This window comes from Bombyx mori, chromosome 9 (genome assembly GCF_030269925.1).
Source record: "Bombyx mori chromosome 9, ASM3026992v2".
NCBI classification, from domain to species: Eukaryota; Metazoa; Arthropoda; class Insecta; order Lepidoptera; family Bombycidae; genus Bombyx; species Bombyx mori.
In genome coordinates this window covers 12504830-12521127 of record NC_085115.1, presented here as the reverse complement: position 1 = coordinate 12521127, position 16298 = coordinate 12504830, and the positions used below count along the sequence as shown (strand labels likewise).

Sequence of the window (16298 nt, the reverse complement as noted above, 5' to 3'; positions counted from 1 at the left end):
AGTCCGTGACCGTGCCGCATTTATTCTCGGCAGACTCTATCCCATGATCTGTAAGCGGAGTAAAATGTCCCTTCGGAACAAGGTGACGCTTTACAAAACTTGCATAAGGCCCGTCATGACTTACGCGAGTGTGGTGTTCGCTCACGCGGCCCGCACACACATAGACACCCTCCAATCCCTACAATCCCGCTTTTGCAGGTTAGCCGTCGGGGCTCCGTGGTTCGTGAGGAACGTCGACCTACACGACGACGTGGGCCTCGAACCGATCCGCAAACATATGAAGTCAGTGTCGGAACGTTACTTCGATAAGGCTATGCGTCATGATAATCGCCTTATCGTAGCCGCCGCTGACTACTTCCCGAATCCTGATCATGCAGGAGTCAGTCACCGTCGACGCCCTAGACACGTCCTTACGGATCCATCAGATCCAATAACCTTTGCATTAGACGCCTTCAGCTCTAACACTAGGAGCAGGCTTAGGGACCCCGGTAACCGTACTCGTCGAACTCGACAAAGAGTTCGCCGTGCAACCTAACCCATGCATCAGCCCGCTGAGTTTCTCGCCGGATCTTCTCAGTGGGTCGCGATTCCGATCCGGTAGTAGATTCATTCGCGAAGCAATTGCTCTTGAGTTGTTAGGTCTCCTTCGGAGGCGCTCGGGCAGTTGTTAGCAAATCCCACCCCTCCTGGCTGAGCCTTTGCTCGCCCACCTGTCCTGGTGAAGCTGGAAAGGCCTCCGGGCCACCAGTAATCTTTCAATCATAAAAAAAAAAAAATACACAAGCACTCCCGAAACCGAATATCTTCTGCCGTGAAGCAGAAATGAAGGGTTCAGGTTTGAAGGGTGGGGCAGCCGTTGTAACTATACTGAGATCTTAGAACTTATATCTCAAGGTGGGTGGCGGCATTTACGTTGTGAATGTCTATGGGCTCCAGTAACCACTTAACACCAGGTGGGCTGTGAGCTCGTCCACCCATCTAAGCAATAATAAAAAAAGTCATTGTAATGAAGCGGCATTTATTTTCGATTGGAGTCCTTTATAGTTTTTTTTCAGTATAGTTACAACGGCTGCCCCACCCTTCAAACCGAAACGCATTACTGCTTCACGGCAGAAATAGGCAGGGTGGTGGTACCTACCCGCACGGACTCACAAGAGGTCCTGCCACCAGTAAAAACCAGACTTAGACCACCAGACTTAGAAGATCATGTTTTAAAATTACGCATCTTGGTCCTAGTTGGTGCACACGTGCCTTTAACAAGGTATCTTTAAATCTAACCCTTATTTCTCTAGAACGTTCGACTGATTTATCGTAACTACAAGTATCGAAGCAAGTAATTTTTTCAATGAATTCGAAGCGACATTAGTAACACGGTAGTCGTCGGTACAGTTCACGTAAGGAAGGTTGCGTGAATTGGCACAAACGAGCGCCTTCGCACGTGAGTCGAGTTGAATACGAGTATTCCTTCCTGTATAGGGCTGTCTGTTCTTATTACGGGGTCACGATCGCATGTTATATGATTTTTTTCTGTGGCGGTTTAAAAGCGGTGCCTATTTTTTATAATGACGCATTCACGAACTGCAGTTATTAGTAAATTCCACGCCTGATTGAACCTGTGCTCCCACAACGATCCTAAAGCTGGAAAAGTTTCCGGACCAAAACGAATAACTCCATCCCAAAAAAAATAATCAAACATTCACGAACAACGTAACCGATTTTTTAATTATTGTCGCGAGCCCTCACTTTACTAAGAGTGTACGTATCACCGGACCCCCATTTCTATTGTGAAGCAGTAATGTAATTCATACTTCGATCTCATATTTATTTATTTATTTCTATGATGGGTGGACGAGCTCGCAGCCCACCTGGTGTTAAGTGGTTACTGGAGCCCATAGACATCTACGACGTAAACGCGCCACCCACCTTGAGATATAAGTTCTAAGGTCTCAAGTATAGTTACAACGGCTGCCCCACCCTTCAAACCGAAACGCATTACTGCTTTACGGCCGAAATAGGCAGGGTGGTGGTACCTACCCGCGCGGACTCACAAGAGGTGGGATTATAAAATAATTTTACTGGTTGTAGGAATATATCATATATTTTTTTACGTTTTACCGTATATATGACTGTATTTAAAGAACAACACGTGTCCGATAGAGAGAACCCTACCACCTCCATAGAATACTTTACTAAAGATTTAGAGTTAAACAAGAATATTGAAATCGATTGATATAATATTGTAGATTATAGATAGATATATTTCTATGCTTTTATTCTAATATGTGCCAATAAACTGAATTAAGTTATTTAAAGTTTGCTATTTACTAAAATAAACTTTTAAATTTCAGATATTATACAAAAGCTTTAATGTTTCAAAACAATGACGTAAAAAAATCCTCAAATATATCAAAACGAAAACGCACTAGCCCTGGTTTCGCTTTTAGCTATCTAGCTTCCAAAGAAGCAGAATTGCATCACCGAATTCATCAGATGCTGTGAGTACATTATGTGATATTTGTTTGTTCGTTATCGTCCGATCTTAGTCTTTAGCACGGTAATTATTCCGTTTCCGTCTTTGTAAAATAATTCGTGAAACATAATTACGGCGTGCATAATAGAGATTGACCGATAACAAATAAACGAAGGCTATTTAATTCATTTGATTTTGACCACATTAAAACTTACGTAACTGCTCTATGGACGGCGCTTTATTTTGGTTTTATTGACTGAAAATAATTCTCCATTGATAACCAATTTAACGAAACACGGTTATGCGGATACAGAAAAAATATTTTACTAATTGTAAAAAGTCAACGTTCACATTTCGAGTTGCTATTGTAATTTGTAACCCGTCCTGACCAAATTACATTTTACTGGTGGTAGGACCTCTTATTAGTCCGCGCGGGTAGGTACCACCACTCTGCTTATTTCTGCCGTGAAGCAGTAATGCGTTTCGGTTTGAAGGGTGGGGCGGTCATGTAACTATACTTGAGACCTTAGAACTTATATCTCAATGTGGGTGGCGCATTTACGTCATAGATGTCTATGGCCTCCAGTAACTACTTAACACCAGGTGGACTGTGAGCTCGTCCACCCATCTAAGCAATAGAAGAAAAAAAATTACTTGTTTAACTCTACATTATTAACGATTCGGTTTCGGCATTTTACGTTAGCGGAGACGAAAACTTGTTATTGTATTAGTTTAAAGTTGACTTTAGACTTATGCCTCAGTTTGTGGTGTGATTTGTTTTTTTTTTTTGCCCCGAGTTTCTTCGGAAAAAAATGGTGTAACTGCATTATGAACAATGATGAAGTTTGATGATCTGATTGAAATGATCAAGTTTTTACGAACTAAACGTTTGTCAAACCTAAAAAAAAAAAAGATCTTTTTGAATTTCTCTAAGTCTTTACGAACTAAAAATGTCTGTCAGACACAGTCAAAAAAATTAGTTTCATTTTGAACTAAGCTGCCCTAAAACGAAGTTAATAAATTTATTTTGTTCTTTAATGGATGACATGATTTACTTCTAACTAAAATACTATACCTAACGAAACCTATTAATAGCGAATGTAACTTTTGTCTCTGCTTTTACGTACAATAAACTCTAAAACAGCTGAACGAACTAAACCGCGAAAATTTAAAATTTTCATGGTTTTCAAAATTGTGATGAATAAAATTTTGGGTTAACTTGCGTACACTTAGAATACGAGGCATCTTAAGATCGCCCATTTTAAGAATTTACCTTCGAGTTTTCCCGAATAGACCAGCGCCGTGTTGTAATCCACCTCGCCTGACGAGCTATGAAACTGGACACCGTCGGCGAATACTGATGACGGATCTGGCCTCAGCACCAATTTAAACTCTCTGAAATTAAAAAATAGTAAAAATAAGTAATTGTGGCAACACATCGCAATCAGGGCGCGCTTGAGATAAATAAAAATGACTTCACATCAGTCATGCAAGTATTCTCGGATATATAGAATTACTAGAAAGATTAACCAGCAAAAAATGATTGAAATTTTTTTTGGATTACATTTCAGTCTTAATTCATTACCTGTGAAATTAGCGATAACTAACGACAAAGAAATTAGACAAAGTATACAAAAAAATGCTTTTAAGAAACTTTACATTACTTTTAATTTGCCACTCAAACTTTATCAGTTTCATTTTTATTAGCAAAGGAGCACTCGAAATAATTAAAAAAAATATTAATAATTTATAAGTAGAAATAACTTTATTCAAACTAGTTTTCCGGTTTGACGAAAGTTTCGGATACTTTTCGTAGACACGGACGACTAAGCGCGAGCAAATGGTAAAAGTAATCTTGTTCACTTCTGAGTCACGGGAAAACCTTAGAGAATATCATTATTATTATACAAGAATCAAATTCTAAATTTAGTAGGTACTCGAACTCAGATATTTAGTGAAAAAAAATTACATCAATGATAAATACATTTTAGTAAAAATATTTTTAACTTTGTGGCTGTGTGGTGTAACCATCCAGGTTGATGGATGACAACATGGTTGTGGAGGTTTGAGAGAAGTGAGAGCATTTTCTCTGAACATAGAGCCTTATGCTTACCATTGCTCAAAGTCGCTAATATCGTACCAATATATACAAACGTATTTAATCATACACCTACTATACGATTAAATAAAAATTAGATTCTTAATAAAGGCTCTGAATTTCGGTCATACATATAACAATCAGAAGTTGACGGGGAAATTAATGACATCAACCATTTAGTTAAACCTCGAACGAAACACGAATAAACTCAGACGAAAAACCCGACTTCCCCAAAATATAAAAGGCACGAATTCCCTATACATCATGATTACACACAGATTTATTGGCCATTAGGAGACTGTTCCACATTTTAATACCTACAGCTTCAAGTTACTACATCCTACTACATCATAATTATACTTAACGTGTTTTAGGGTTATAATGTGAACTCGTTTTGAGAAATAGCCCAACTTTGATGCCATATTCGTGACCGGTTCATTTCATTCAATCTATTTTAATTTTAGTGCGCATGATTGAATTGTAGTACTGTCTAGTCTAATAGCGTTTTTTTTGACGTTTCTAATAACTCTAAATGTATGTAAAATTATAATAACAATTTACTTGCTTTATAATTATTGAAGAGTTTTAATTTAAAATTTAACAACGGATTGTTCAAACTTTTCAGTTACTAGCATATCCCAAAGGCGAAGACCACTGAGTTTCTCACCACCTGATCTGCTTAGTGGCTCGCGATTCCGATCCGGTGGTATTTCGGCGAAGCACTGGTTTTGCTGGGCAGATAATAAAGAGCAGAGTGTCTCAGGCTGGTCACCGTGAGCTCCTGATTCAGTTCAGTGAAACCAGAATATCCCCTCGAGCCTACTAGTAATTAGGTAGGTAGGAAAGCCTAGCTAAGCTCAACAGCAGCCACACTGCGCTATGCTATGCTTTAGTTACCCAATGTGGTTCACTTAGTGAGAGCAACCAAACGTGTTGTACTGCAATTTGTACAGCAACGCTTTATTGAAAACATAGCAGAGTTCACACGAGGAGAATACTATGGATAGGGTACTGAGCGGGACACTACGGTGAAGAGCGGTTTGGCTATACACAGAGATTAATAATGATCCTGCTAATAGTGAGTAAATTTTAAGGGCATTTAGTTTAAATTATGAGATCGCATTATTAATTTGGTGCATGAGACTTATGATTTATTATGAACTATCTGACCCGGCAGACTTCGTAGTGCCTCAATCGAGAAATAAAAGACCTAAACTTTTGTATAAAATTAACTTAAAACAAACAAAAGGAATCCGTCCGACGGGGGACACATCAAAAAAAAACAAAATTGTTATTTTTATTTAATTCCGAGCATTTTCATATTTATCTACCTTTTAAACCTTCTTTGGACTTCCACGAATAATTCAAGACCAAAATTAGCTAAATCGGTCCAGCCGTTCTCGAGTTTTAGCGAGACTAACGAACAGCGATTCATTTTTATATATAGAGATTTAACCAAATACATTATAGGTACACTACAGACGTGCTTGAAATATACATAAATAAAGAAAAACGTTCAAATAACCAATGTAATAATACAATACAAATATAGACGAAAGTTTGTTCGTGACACGGACCGGCTGTAACTCAATAACGTTTTCGAGATATGCTCAGATTGTATTCGAGTGGTACTAACGAGATTATTTCTAATGACGTCAGACAGTCTGATGTCGCTCCTGTTTGTCTGATCCAACTTCGTTATACTAACTCGCTTATTGTGTTCGGGACGAAGGAACGATCTTCTCATTTGTCGTGACACTATCTATTTTGATATCTGATTTTTGAGTCTCAATAAACAAGTTTTTTTATATATTTTTATTGCCCTTGTAGGCAGACGAGCATACGGCCCACCTGATGGTGAGCGGTTACCGTTGCCCATGGACTTCAGCAATGCCAGGGGCAGAGCCAAGCCGCTGCCTACCGCAAGTAAGTTCATTTCTACTTTTCTATCATTATTTTTGCGTAGATCTATTAGCTCACATCCCGCTTATTGTTAAGTGGTTACCGAAGGCCATAGACATCAAAAAGTCTCAATGGCTATACCAGGCTGACAGGATACAACTAATTGCTGTCATGAAGTAATAAGGGCCCAAGTGATCCAACTCATGCCTCTTTTAATTGCAAAGTAATCACGCGTTTCATTGTAAATGGCGGTACAGACGTTGTGCAATTGATGATTCGACCTCAAGTACCAAAGTGTGAGACGGCGTTCACATATCTAAAGGACTCGGTTTTAACTTAACGCCATCTGGACATTAAGCATTTCTATTAAGAGTAATAGAATAAATAACCTGCCGTGGGTATCAAACTGTTGAACCGATTTTAATATAACCTATATATAGTGTTTAAAGTTCTCACTTAACATTGTCTTATCACGCTAAGAGAAAAGTTGGTATAAGCTTATCATATCATCTTTACATTAATTGTTCGGATCCCTCGCGGTTCCTAGATCCACACCTAGTTTTATTCATACATATCTTACAAAGAAACCCATAATTGACATGGCTCTCTGTCTAGCTGCCGCTACCAATTTGAAGCTACTGATTTTAAAGCAGTTTTGAACATTAAAAATGTAAATTTTAAAGGGACGCTGAAAAACATTTTTTAAAAATAATTGAATTTTCAGAAAGATTCCAGAGAAGGGTTAGATATTATGATATTATATTATTATGAATTTCTTACTCTCGATGACTGGCTACTTTTAAATTCAAAGTTAAGAGGCAAGGACTCTCATAATTACTGAACAATTATCTTCATTATTTCGTTTATTGTCTTTTTGATCCCTACCTATTCGCTGGTAGCCTAAGGGGCTATTCCAGCTACGCCCGGACGGGTAGGTGAGCTCATGGGCTCAACCTGAGATAATTTGCTAACACTAGCCCTAACAAGAGCAGTGCTTCGCAAAATCTACTATCGGATCAGAATCGCGACCCACTGAAAAGATCCGGCGAGAAAGTCAGTCGGCCGTGTCTATGGGCTTACTGTGTACTACGTATTACACATTATGAAGAGTGAGGAAGTTTTTTTTTAACGTAGACAAAAATCTATATTGAAGATGTCCCGAAACTCAGCGTCAAGCGGGTCAAGGAAACTCACGAGAATTTTCAGATCGAGTTGAATCTTTGTACATTATTCGTTGGCGCTTTGAAGTTGTTTTTTAACAGTACCCTCGTCTTATTATAGTTGACGCGCGGGTCTTTTCAATGAATGGGCGTATATCACACTCCTAGCGATAATCACAGCGAACTTGATATGAATTAGCTAGCAGTTTATAATTGGTAACAGGTAAGTAATAACAACATTAAAAGTAAGAAATTTTATCGAATTTACCTTTATTTTTATTTTTATTGCTTAGATGTGTGGACGAGCTACCAGCCCACCTGGTGTTAAGTGGTTATTGGAGCCCCTAGACATACAACTTAAATGCGCTACCAACCTTGAGATGTAAGTACTAAGGTCTCAGTATAGTGACAACGGCTACCCCTTCAAACCGAAACGCATTACTGCTTCACGGCAGAAATAGGAATAGTGGTGGTACCTACCCGTGCGGACTCATAAGAGGTAGGACATTCATTAGTGTCTACTAATATTCATTAGTAGACACTAATGAATATTTTGACATGATAATACCGAGCTATTGGTAACGATTAGTAACTACACAGTTATTTCCTTCAATATGTATACTAGCGTCATGCTAAAACATTAAATCAGTCGCAAGTAAAATAATATGGGAAATGCCCGTCTAAACAAATTTTACCGTCGCAAGCAATAGACTAGATTTAATATACATTGATAACATAAACAACAAAGCATACTTAATAGACGTAACCAACCACACCTGTTTATAAAAAAGATATAGAAAAATTAAACAAATACTACCATCACTAAATTAAAGTCAGTCGTTTGCGGAATACGTATGCGACGATTATTCCAAAATCAAAACAGGCACGACCGGTATAATAACCAAGCGATTCATAAGGTATTTTTAAACATTTCTGAAAAATAGCTAACTAATTAATTAACTTACTAGTGTAATACAAATGACATTTCCCACACTTATAGAGAATATAGAGAAGGAGTGCAGAATGTTGGTATTAAAAAATACATAAAAAATATATTAAATCAATTAAAAAAACATTACACACTACCATCTATTTGACGCATGTATACATGTATACTATTTGTTTATTGTCAAACTTTTCTTACTTCTTATAGTCTGTGGTCAAATTGAGAATAGATTAAATATTGTTTGTCTTTATTAATATTTACCTAAAGTGTAGTCTTGGCGAAATCTGTGATTATAGAAGTAGTCTTTGACAATAGAATCATAATAGTGTACCAACTTATAATTTCGATTAATTATAGTCGAATTTTGACTACCGGGGGACCACTAGTACTTGTTTAAAAGACAAATAGCATTTTTTTTTTCCAATGTTGTATCATTATCAACGGTCATGAAGCACGTAAGAACATTTACAATTTACCAAACAAATGTAAATGTCTAATGATCTGTATTAAAATATATTAAGCTTGAAATGTGTTCACGAGTGCTCACAGTTCGCATCTTGTGTAAGTAAAAGCTTTACCGGTGACATATCTACAAACCAGTTTAACCTAATCAAAATATTATTATAATAAACGGTAGAATTATGTTTATAGAGTCTGTTATGTGTTGCACGTAATGAAATTAATGGGATGTCTTTATTGAGTTGAAGGCGGCTGCTTGTCTATGACAGAACTAATATATTGGATAATTAAGTTTGGTAAATACTGCGGAGTTGATATACACCACGTATGTACAGATTACTTTGTTTATAGGTATAAAATATTGAAATAAATATCGAGAGGTGAAAGGCTATTCGGTTTAAGCGTCATTTCGCCTAACACGCACATTTAGCTTTGTAATTTATTTTATTTTATTGCTTACATGGGTGAACGAGCACACAGACCACCTGGTGTTAAGTGGTTACTGGAGCCCATAGATATCTACATCTAGCCGAAACACATTACTGCTTCACGGCAGAAATAGGCGGGGTGGTGGTACCTACCCGTGCGGACTCATAAGAGGTCCTACCACCAGTGATTACACAAATTATAATTTTGCGGGTTTGATTTTTATTACATGATGTTATTCATTCACTGTGGAAGTCAATTGTGAACATTTGTTAAGAATATTTCATCAGAAAAATTGGTACTCGCCTGCGGGCTTCGAACACCGGTGCATCGCTACATACGAATGCATCGGACGTCTTATCCTTTAGGCCACGACGACTTTCGTTAGGAACGTTGACCTACACGACAACCTGGGTCTCCAATCAATCCGAAAACACACGAAGTCAGCATCAGAACGGTACTTTGATAAGGCTATGCGTCATGATAATCGCCTTATCGTTACCGCCGCTGATTACTCCCCGAATCCTGATCACGCAGGAGCCAGTCACCATCGACGCCCTAGACACGCACTTACGGATTCATCAGACCCTTGCATTAGACGCCATCAGCTGTAACACTAGGAGCAGACTTAGGGACCCCGGTAACCGTGCTCGTCGAACTCGGCAAATAGTTCGACGTGCAACCTAAGCTAAACATCAGCCCGCTGAGTTTCGCGCCGGATCTTCTCAGCGGGTCGCGATTCCGATCCGGTAGTAGATTCATTCGCGAAGCAGTCGCTCTTGAGTTGTTAGGTCTCCTTTGGAGGCGCTCGGGCAGCAGTTAGCCTATCCCACCTCTCCTGGCTGAACCTTTGCTCGCCCACCTATCCTGGTGAAACTGGAGAGGCCTGCGGGCAGCCGTCCTCAAAGTAATCCCTCAATAAAAAATAAAAAACTTCAATGTACCATTAGTTCTTGCGGCACGTAAAGAAATGTAAAAGTCAAGATTTTTTTTCATAGACGGCAATTAGCACAATATTCAATTGTCGACGAATAACACTTAAATCCTTGGTGCACACGATAATTGTAAAGTACATCGGAAATATTAAAATGAAAAGCGCGTAAAAGCGTGAGTAAGCCGTAAAAGTACTTTCTAATTATACATTACTGAAGTTCTTCAAAAGACTTTTTGGCGCGAACGCGAAGAGCGCTGTTGTGTGAACTGTTTTATTTTGTTCATTTAGTGTTTCTTGAGGTTTAAGTGTGTAATAATGGTTGTGTTTAGCATTTGTGAAAGGGCAAAAATGAAGGAAAATGCAAACAAAGCAGCTGGACCTAGTTTATGTGGTTCCTTCAAAAAGTCCACTGATGTAATAAATAACCACCATATTATCTCATCTCATTTTAATTGATTACAGTCTTAAATAAATCAACTTCATCTCATTTTACTCTTTCATTTTTATCATTTCACTTCATATCTTTTATTTTTCGTACTATAACAGAATATATATTATGTATTTAATAATTTAGGATTTTTATAAACTTGACACTGGCAACAATGGCATTACAAGAAGCCAATTGCCATACTAAAATAAATAAAAAGAAGAAAGTTCTTCAACCACGTATAATGTAATACATCCAAACACTTTTAGGTATGTTTTTTTTTATTGATCCACTTGTTCCTAACACGATCTGGCGATTCATTGCCAAAGTTCGGTTCGACGTCAGACCGACGGTTAGTATCATAAACTAAAAGTTAAATTATATTACATTAATTAAATTACCCCGTTTGCGCCAACGAGGGTGGGTACCGTAGTACCATAATTGCTTTCAACAAATGTTACTACGCTATGAAATAATAAACGGAACTTAGGTTACACGTGGTTCCCGGAATGTGTAATTACAAACATTACTGCTGTTCAGAGAATTATTAACACTCGGGTCGCTTCAACCATAAATTTAATATTAACAGATGTACTAAAACTTTTCGTTGAATCCCGACTGCGACGATATCAAAACGTTTAACTCCACTAACTCCACTCAACTTCACTTCACTCAACTTAACTTCACTTCACTTCACTTCACTCCACTCTACGCCTCGCCACGTTGTCGTCACCGTGCGCGAGCGAAACCGACACTGATTAATAAGAACGCCCTTTTAACTCAAAACAAAGTGACAGTTAGTATTTCGGGCAACTTTTATTGCTGAGTTCGCCCGTCTTTCCTTATTTTCAGGGAGAGTAGATCAGACATGAAAACTCTGTAAGAAGTTATTAGGGAACACAATTTTCTGAAGCCATTACTCATTTTTAGTAACAGGGCGCAAAGTGGAGTCGTGCCTCGGCGGGCAAATGGGAGTGTTTTGCGATGCAGCCTCCCGGTCCACCGACCTCAGACGAATTATTGTTCAGCCGAACTTTTTTATGTCTTCATTTTGTTTTGAACGTTATTTTTAAATAAGACGGGACGTATTCAAATTCCAGAACGCTTTTTATTTTGTACATAATCTTATCTCAACACAACGATCTCACGATTACACCGGCAGAGTTCTGTGATATTTTCATCTTCTTTTTTTTATAGCCATTGTAGGGAGACGAGTAAACGGCCCACCTGATGGTGAGTGGTTACCGCCGCCCATGGACTTCACCAATGCCAGGAGCAGAGCCAAGCCGCTGCCTACCGTAAATCGTCAAAAGTTTTTATACCCACGACATTTAATGATGTCCATGGGCGACGGCAACTGCTTACGATGAAGTATCTAGTAGTTATCTTCGATCTTCAATTGGAATGAAAATGCCAATTTCTATGTGAGCTCTTTCCTTTGCCACAAACGGAACACACTGCGCTTACTATAGAGTAATTAAGGCGAAACCTATACGAAAAACTTCAAATAGGATTCGTTATGTTACTTTAAAAATATGATGGTTTTAATTAAATATAGATTTGTTTTCGTAATCATGTCCAATAATAAAAGATATTTTATATATTTATATATTAATACGTGAAGCAAAAACTTTGTATCCCTTTTTACGAAAATTGCGCGGACGGAGGAGTATGAAATTTTCCACACTTATAGAGAATATAGAGAAGAAGTGCACAATGCTAATTTTTTTTTAAATAATGCATAAAAGATACATTAAATCAATAAAGAAAACATTACACACACTACATACCATGTATTTGACACACACACATGCATACTATTTATTGTCAAACTTTTGTTCTTGGCGTCTGACTCTTAAAGGTGATTTTATGACCTGGTAACTAAGACCTTTAAGTCATGTCTTATTTTAATTTATATTCTTATTTTTATGAAAAATGATAATATGGGGTGAAATGAAATGAAAATGATTAATTTGAGACGTTAATCAACTGGGATGAAATTAAATGAAATGAGATGATATGGAATGAAATATAATCTTAGTAAAATGGTGGTCATTTACTAAGATTTTTTCAGTGGACTTTTTGGAGGATTCCGAGAAGTTGCGTCCAGCGGCTTTGTTTCATTTTCCCACATTTGTGCACTTTCACAGATATTAAACAGTTAATAAACCACCGTTATTACACATTTAAACCTGAAGAAACACTAAATAGACAAAATAAAACAAATCACACAACTTCACTCCTCGCGTTCCCGCCAAAAAGTCTCTTGGCGTCTGTTGTCAAATTGAGAATAGATTAAATAAATGGTTGTCTTTGTTAATATTTTTTATAGTGTAGTCTTGGTCAAATTTGTGATTATAGAAGTATAAAATACAATCATAATAGTGTACAAACTTACAATTCCAATTAATTATATTTGAATTTCGACTACTGAGAGACCTCTAATTGTAGTAATTACATATAGAATAAATTACATTTAAAGTACATTGTAAACTAATGACGGAAGATTGAAAAATGAACTAGGGTAAAACAGCTTATTTCAGGCAACAGATATTTTTCTCGGATATTTCAGTGCGGTTTATATAAAAAACAGATCAATGCTGAGAGCGGTGACGTATAATGGAATAACTCAATTGCGTATCTCCCCATTCCACTCGTCCCCTATAATATCTATCTCGCTTGAGTACGTGGTGGGGCGTATTTTTACCTGGAACGAATTATTATTGTCCCTATTTTTTTTTTACTTTTTTTATTGCTTAGATGGGTGGACGAGCTCACAGCCCGCCTGATGTTAAGTGGTTACTGGAGCCCATGGACATCTACAACGTAAATGCGCCACCCACCTTGAGATATAAGTTCTAAGATCTCAGTATAGTTACAACGGCTGCCCCACCCTTCAAGCCGAAACGCATTACTGCTTCACGGCAGAAATAGGCAGGGCGGTGGTACCTACCCGCGCGGACTCACAAGAGGTCCTTTTTATAGAGAAGTCCAGCTTTTCGGCACGAAGAGTAGGATAGAGAGTGGTGCAAGCATATTTAGCTTTAGTTCTCGGTTCTCTACCTATTCATAACAATTAGAAATTACTATTAAGTAGAAAAATGTTTAGGCAAATAACATAATTTAATATGCACAATAATATATATGGCTCTTACGATAAATTGCTACTTATTTTGTATTTACTTGCATATTTTTAGTATTTATTTGTATTTAATCGTATGTATATATTTTTATGTAAGTTTATTTAGATATAGCACCGTCCATGCTAGTTTGCTTATTCCTCTCCCTGCAAGGTTGCCTGGAAGAAATCGCTTTCAGCTATAAGGCCGCCAATTTATGTCACCATCTATTATTTGTTTTATATGCTTACTCTGTACACGTGGTGTTAAATAAAGAGTATTATGATTGAGATGAGAGATTATTATTATTATTATTTATTCAGGTCGTCTCTTCACACGATGTTATTTCGTAAATTTATTCATTTCTACTATTACCTTAGAAATTATTTAAATAATAATGTCACTTTTGGAACAATAACAAAACGGTTGAGAGTCTAAAAACATTCTACATATTGTTTTTTTCATTTCGTAAAACCGCTCCGCTTTAGAGCTATTCGTTACTTTATGTATTTAAAAAAGCAAAATTTCAATTTCATTAAACACTTTATTATAAACTAAGAGCTTACTTATTTTAGGTTTTACATCACTCAAATAACATGAACATCCAATCAGAATTAATTGGTTTAGGTATCTGTTGACGTAGAATTTGTGTGTGAGACTAATTAAAAATCCCAGTTAAGAATAATGCGTTATTTAAAACAATGTAAATATGTATTTCAGTCTCTGGTTCTTATAACATAAGGAATCCTAGTTAGAAGCTAGATGGCAATGTGCGATTATTCATTTATTAATATTTTTATCAATTAGTAGATGGTCTCTTTCAAATAAACATAACCTTTAATTTAGAGATCTGAATTTAGTTGAGTATATGTAGAGAGTAAAATCATCACATCGTTTATAATTTTATTGATTAGTAAGACTCATATTAGCCTTGTTGGCGTTATTAAGCATTGAGGCATTCGTATATTTTTAGCTAGTTCTTAGGAAAATTAGGTGGTGGAAAAGAAAATTAATATACTCGGATTCGACCGCTTTTGTAGATTAGCAAGATTTGGCATATAGGGTGCGATTTCAATGGTCCCAGAAATCGCTTGACACTACGAGGCGGACTTTGTATCTTTTTTTTATGAATTACTGGTGGCTCAGAGGCCTTTACAGTTTCATTAGGATAGGTTAGCAAGCAAATACTCAGCTAAGAGGGTGATTTTGTATCTATGATGCTTATAAATATTAAAGGCTTGTTTGGAACTTTGAAATTCTTCAGCACTATATGCGCGCGGAGGAGTTTCGAGTTCTTTGTACGCATTGCCAGAAAGAGAGGTGACAATTTGGAGTATCTGCTGGTAACAGGCAAAGTATGCGGAAAAAGGCCCAGAGACAGAAGTCCAATGTGCTAATCGGCCCAGATACGCTCCACTCTCAACACTTCTGTCCAGGATAATCCAGGAGAAAGTTATTACAGGAGGCCACAATCCTCAGCATTGAGGATTATCGATGCAAAGAGGAGGAGAGTTTGGATAAGTTATAGAATTGTGCTTTGAGTAATTATTTACACTTTTGTGGCCCAACAATCCATGTTCAGTAACAGTAACTGGTACGCCCAATTTAGTAAATCGGGTAAATAAATAAAAAATACCAAGCGTTACCAAGTACTTTCTCTTTTCTCTTAAACACCACTTCGACCATCGAATTCGGCTTTTTTTTTTTTATGTTACTTACATGCATTGCTAACAAACTCTTCAGTAATTTTATCCCAAGTTTAGCTGAATTCAAACTGTTCTGCCATTGTGGAAGATAGAAAGCCACAAATATAATACACAAACAGACAAAAAATGGCTCGTAATTTTTTTTTATATATGTACGTATAGAATATTTTTTTAATATATAAACTTCTATTGGAACTAATAACAGTTATATTAAATTTCGTTGTACCAATTCGGAATGTGGAACACGTGGGCTGTCTGCGTTGCGACTTGTTAACTTATCACGTACGGTTTACAAAATAGTTAATGTATAATTTAATAATAAAAAATGTCCTCATTTCTTATCTACATTGTGTCTATGAGGTCTAGTAAGTCTTATATCAGTGGGTAGGTTACAAATTCCCCTACTCAAACGGATAGCCTTAGTCACATCGTATTAAAGTTAAGTTTTTTTTTATGAGTTTGCACGTAAAAATCTTTTTGTGAAAACAACATGGAAATTAGTTATGAACTAGCGGCCCGCTCCGGCTCCGCTCGGGTCTTTAACAAAAATTTCAACGGTATTTGATGTTGTTTATTTTTTTTAAAATAAAATAACACTTATTGCGGCATAACTATAATAGTTAGACATATGCTGTCACGACATTTTTTGTA

General features: G+C 37.0%; 1 protein-coding gene across 1 annotated transcript in view; it reads right to left on the bottom strand.

The window, feature by feature from the left end:
- LOC101747087 (uncharacterized) overlaps positions 1–16298 on the bottom strand; it is a 172835-nt gene that overhangs the window by 18851 nt on the left and 137686 nt on the right. The window contains exon 3 of the mRNA XM_038012845.2: positions 3744–3865. Coding sequence (XP_037868773.1) covers positions 3744–3865 — 122 coding nt within the window. The remainder of the gene's footprint in view (positions 1–3743; positions 3866–16298) is intronic.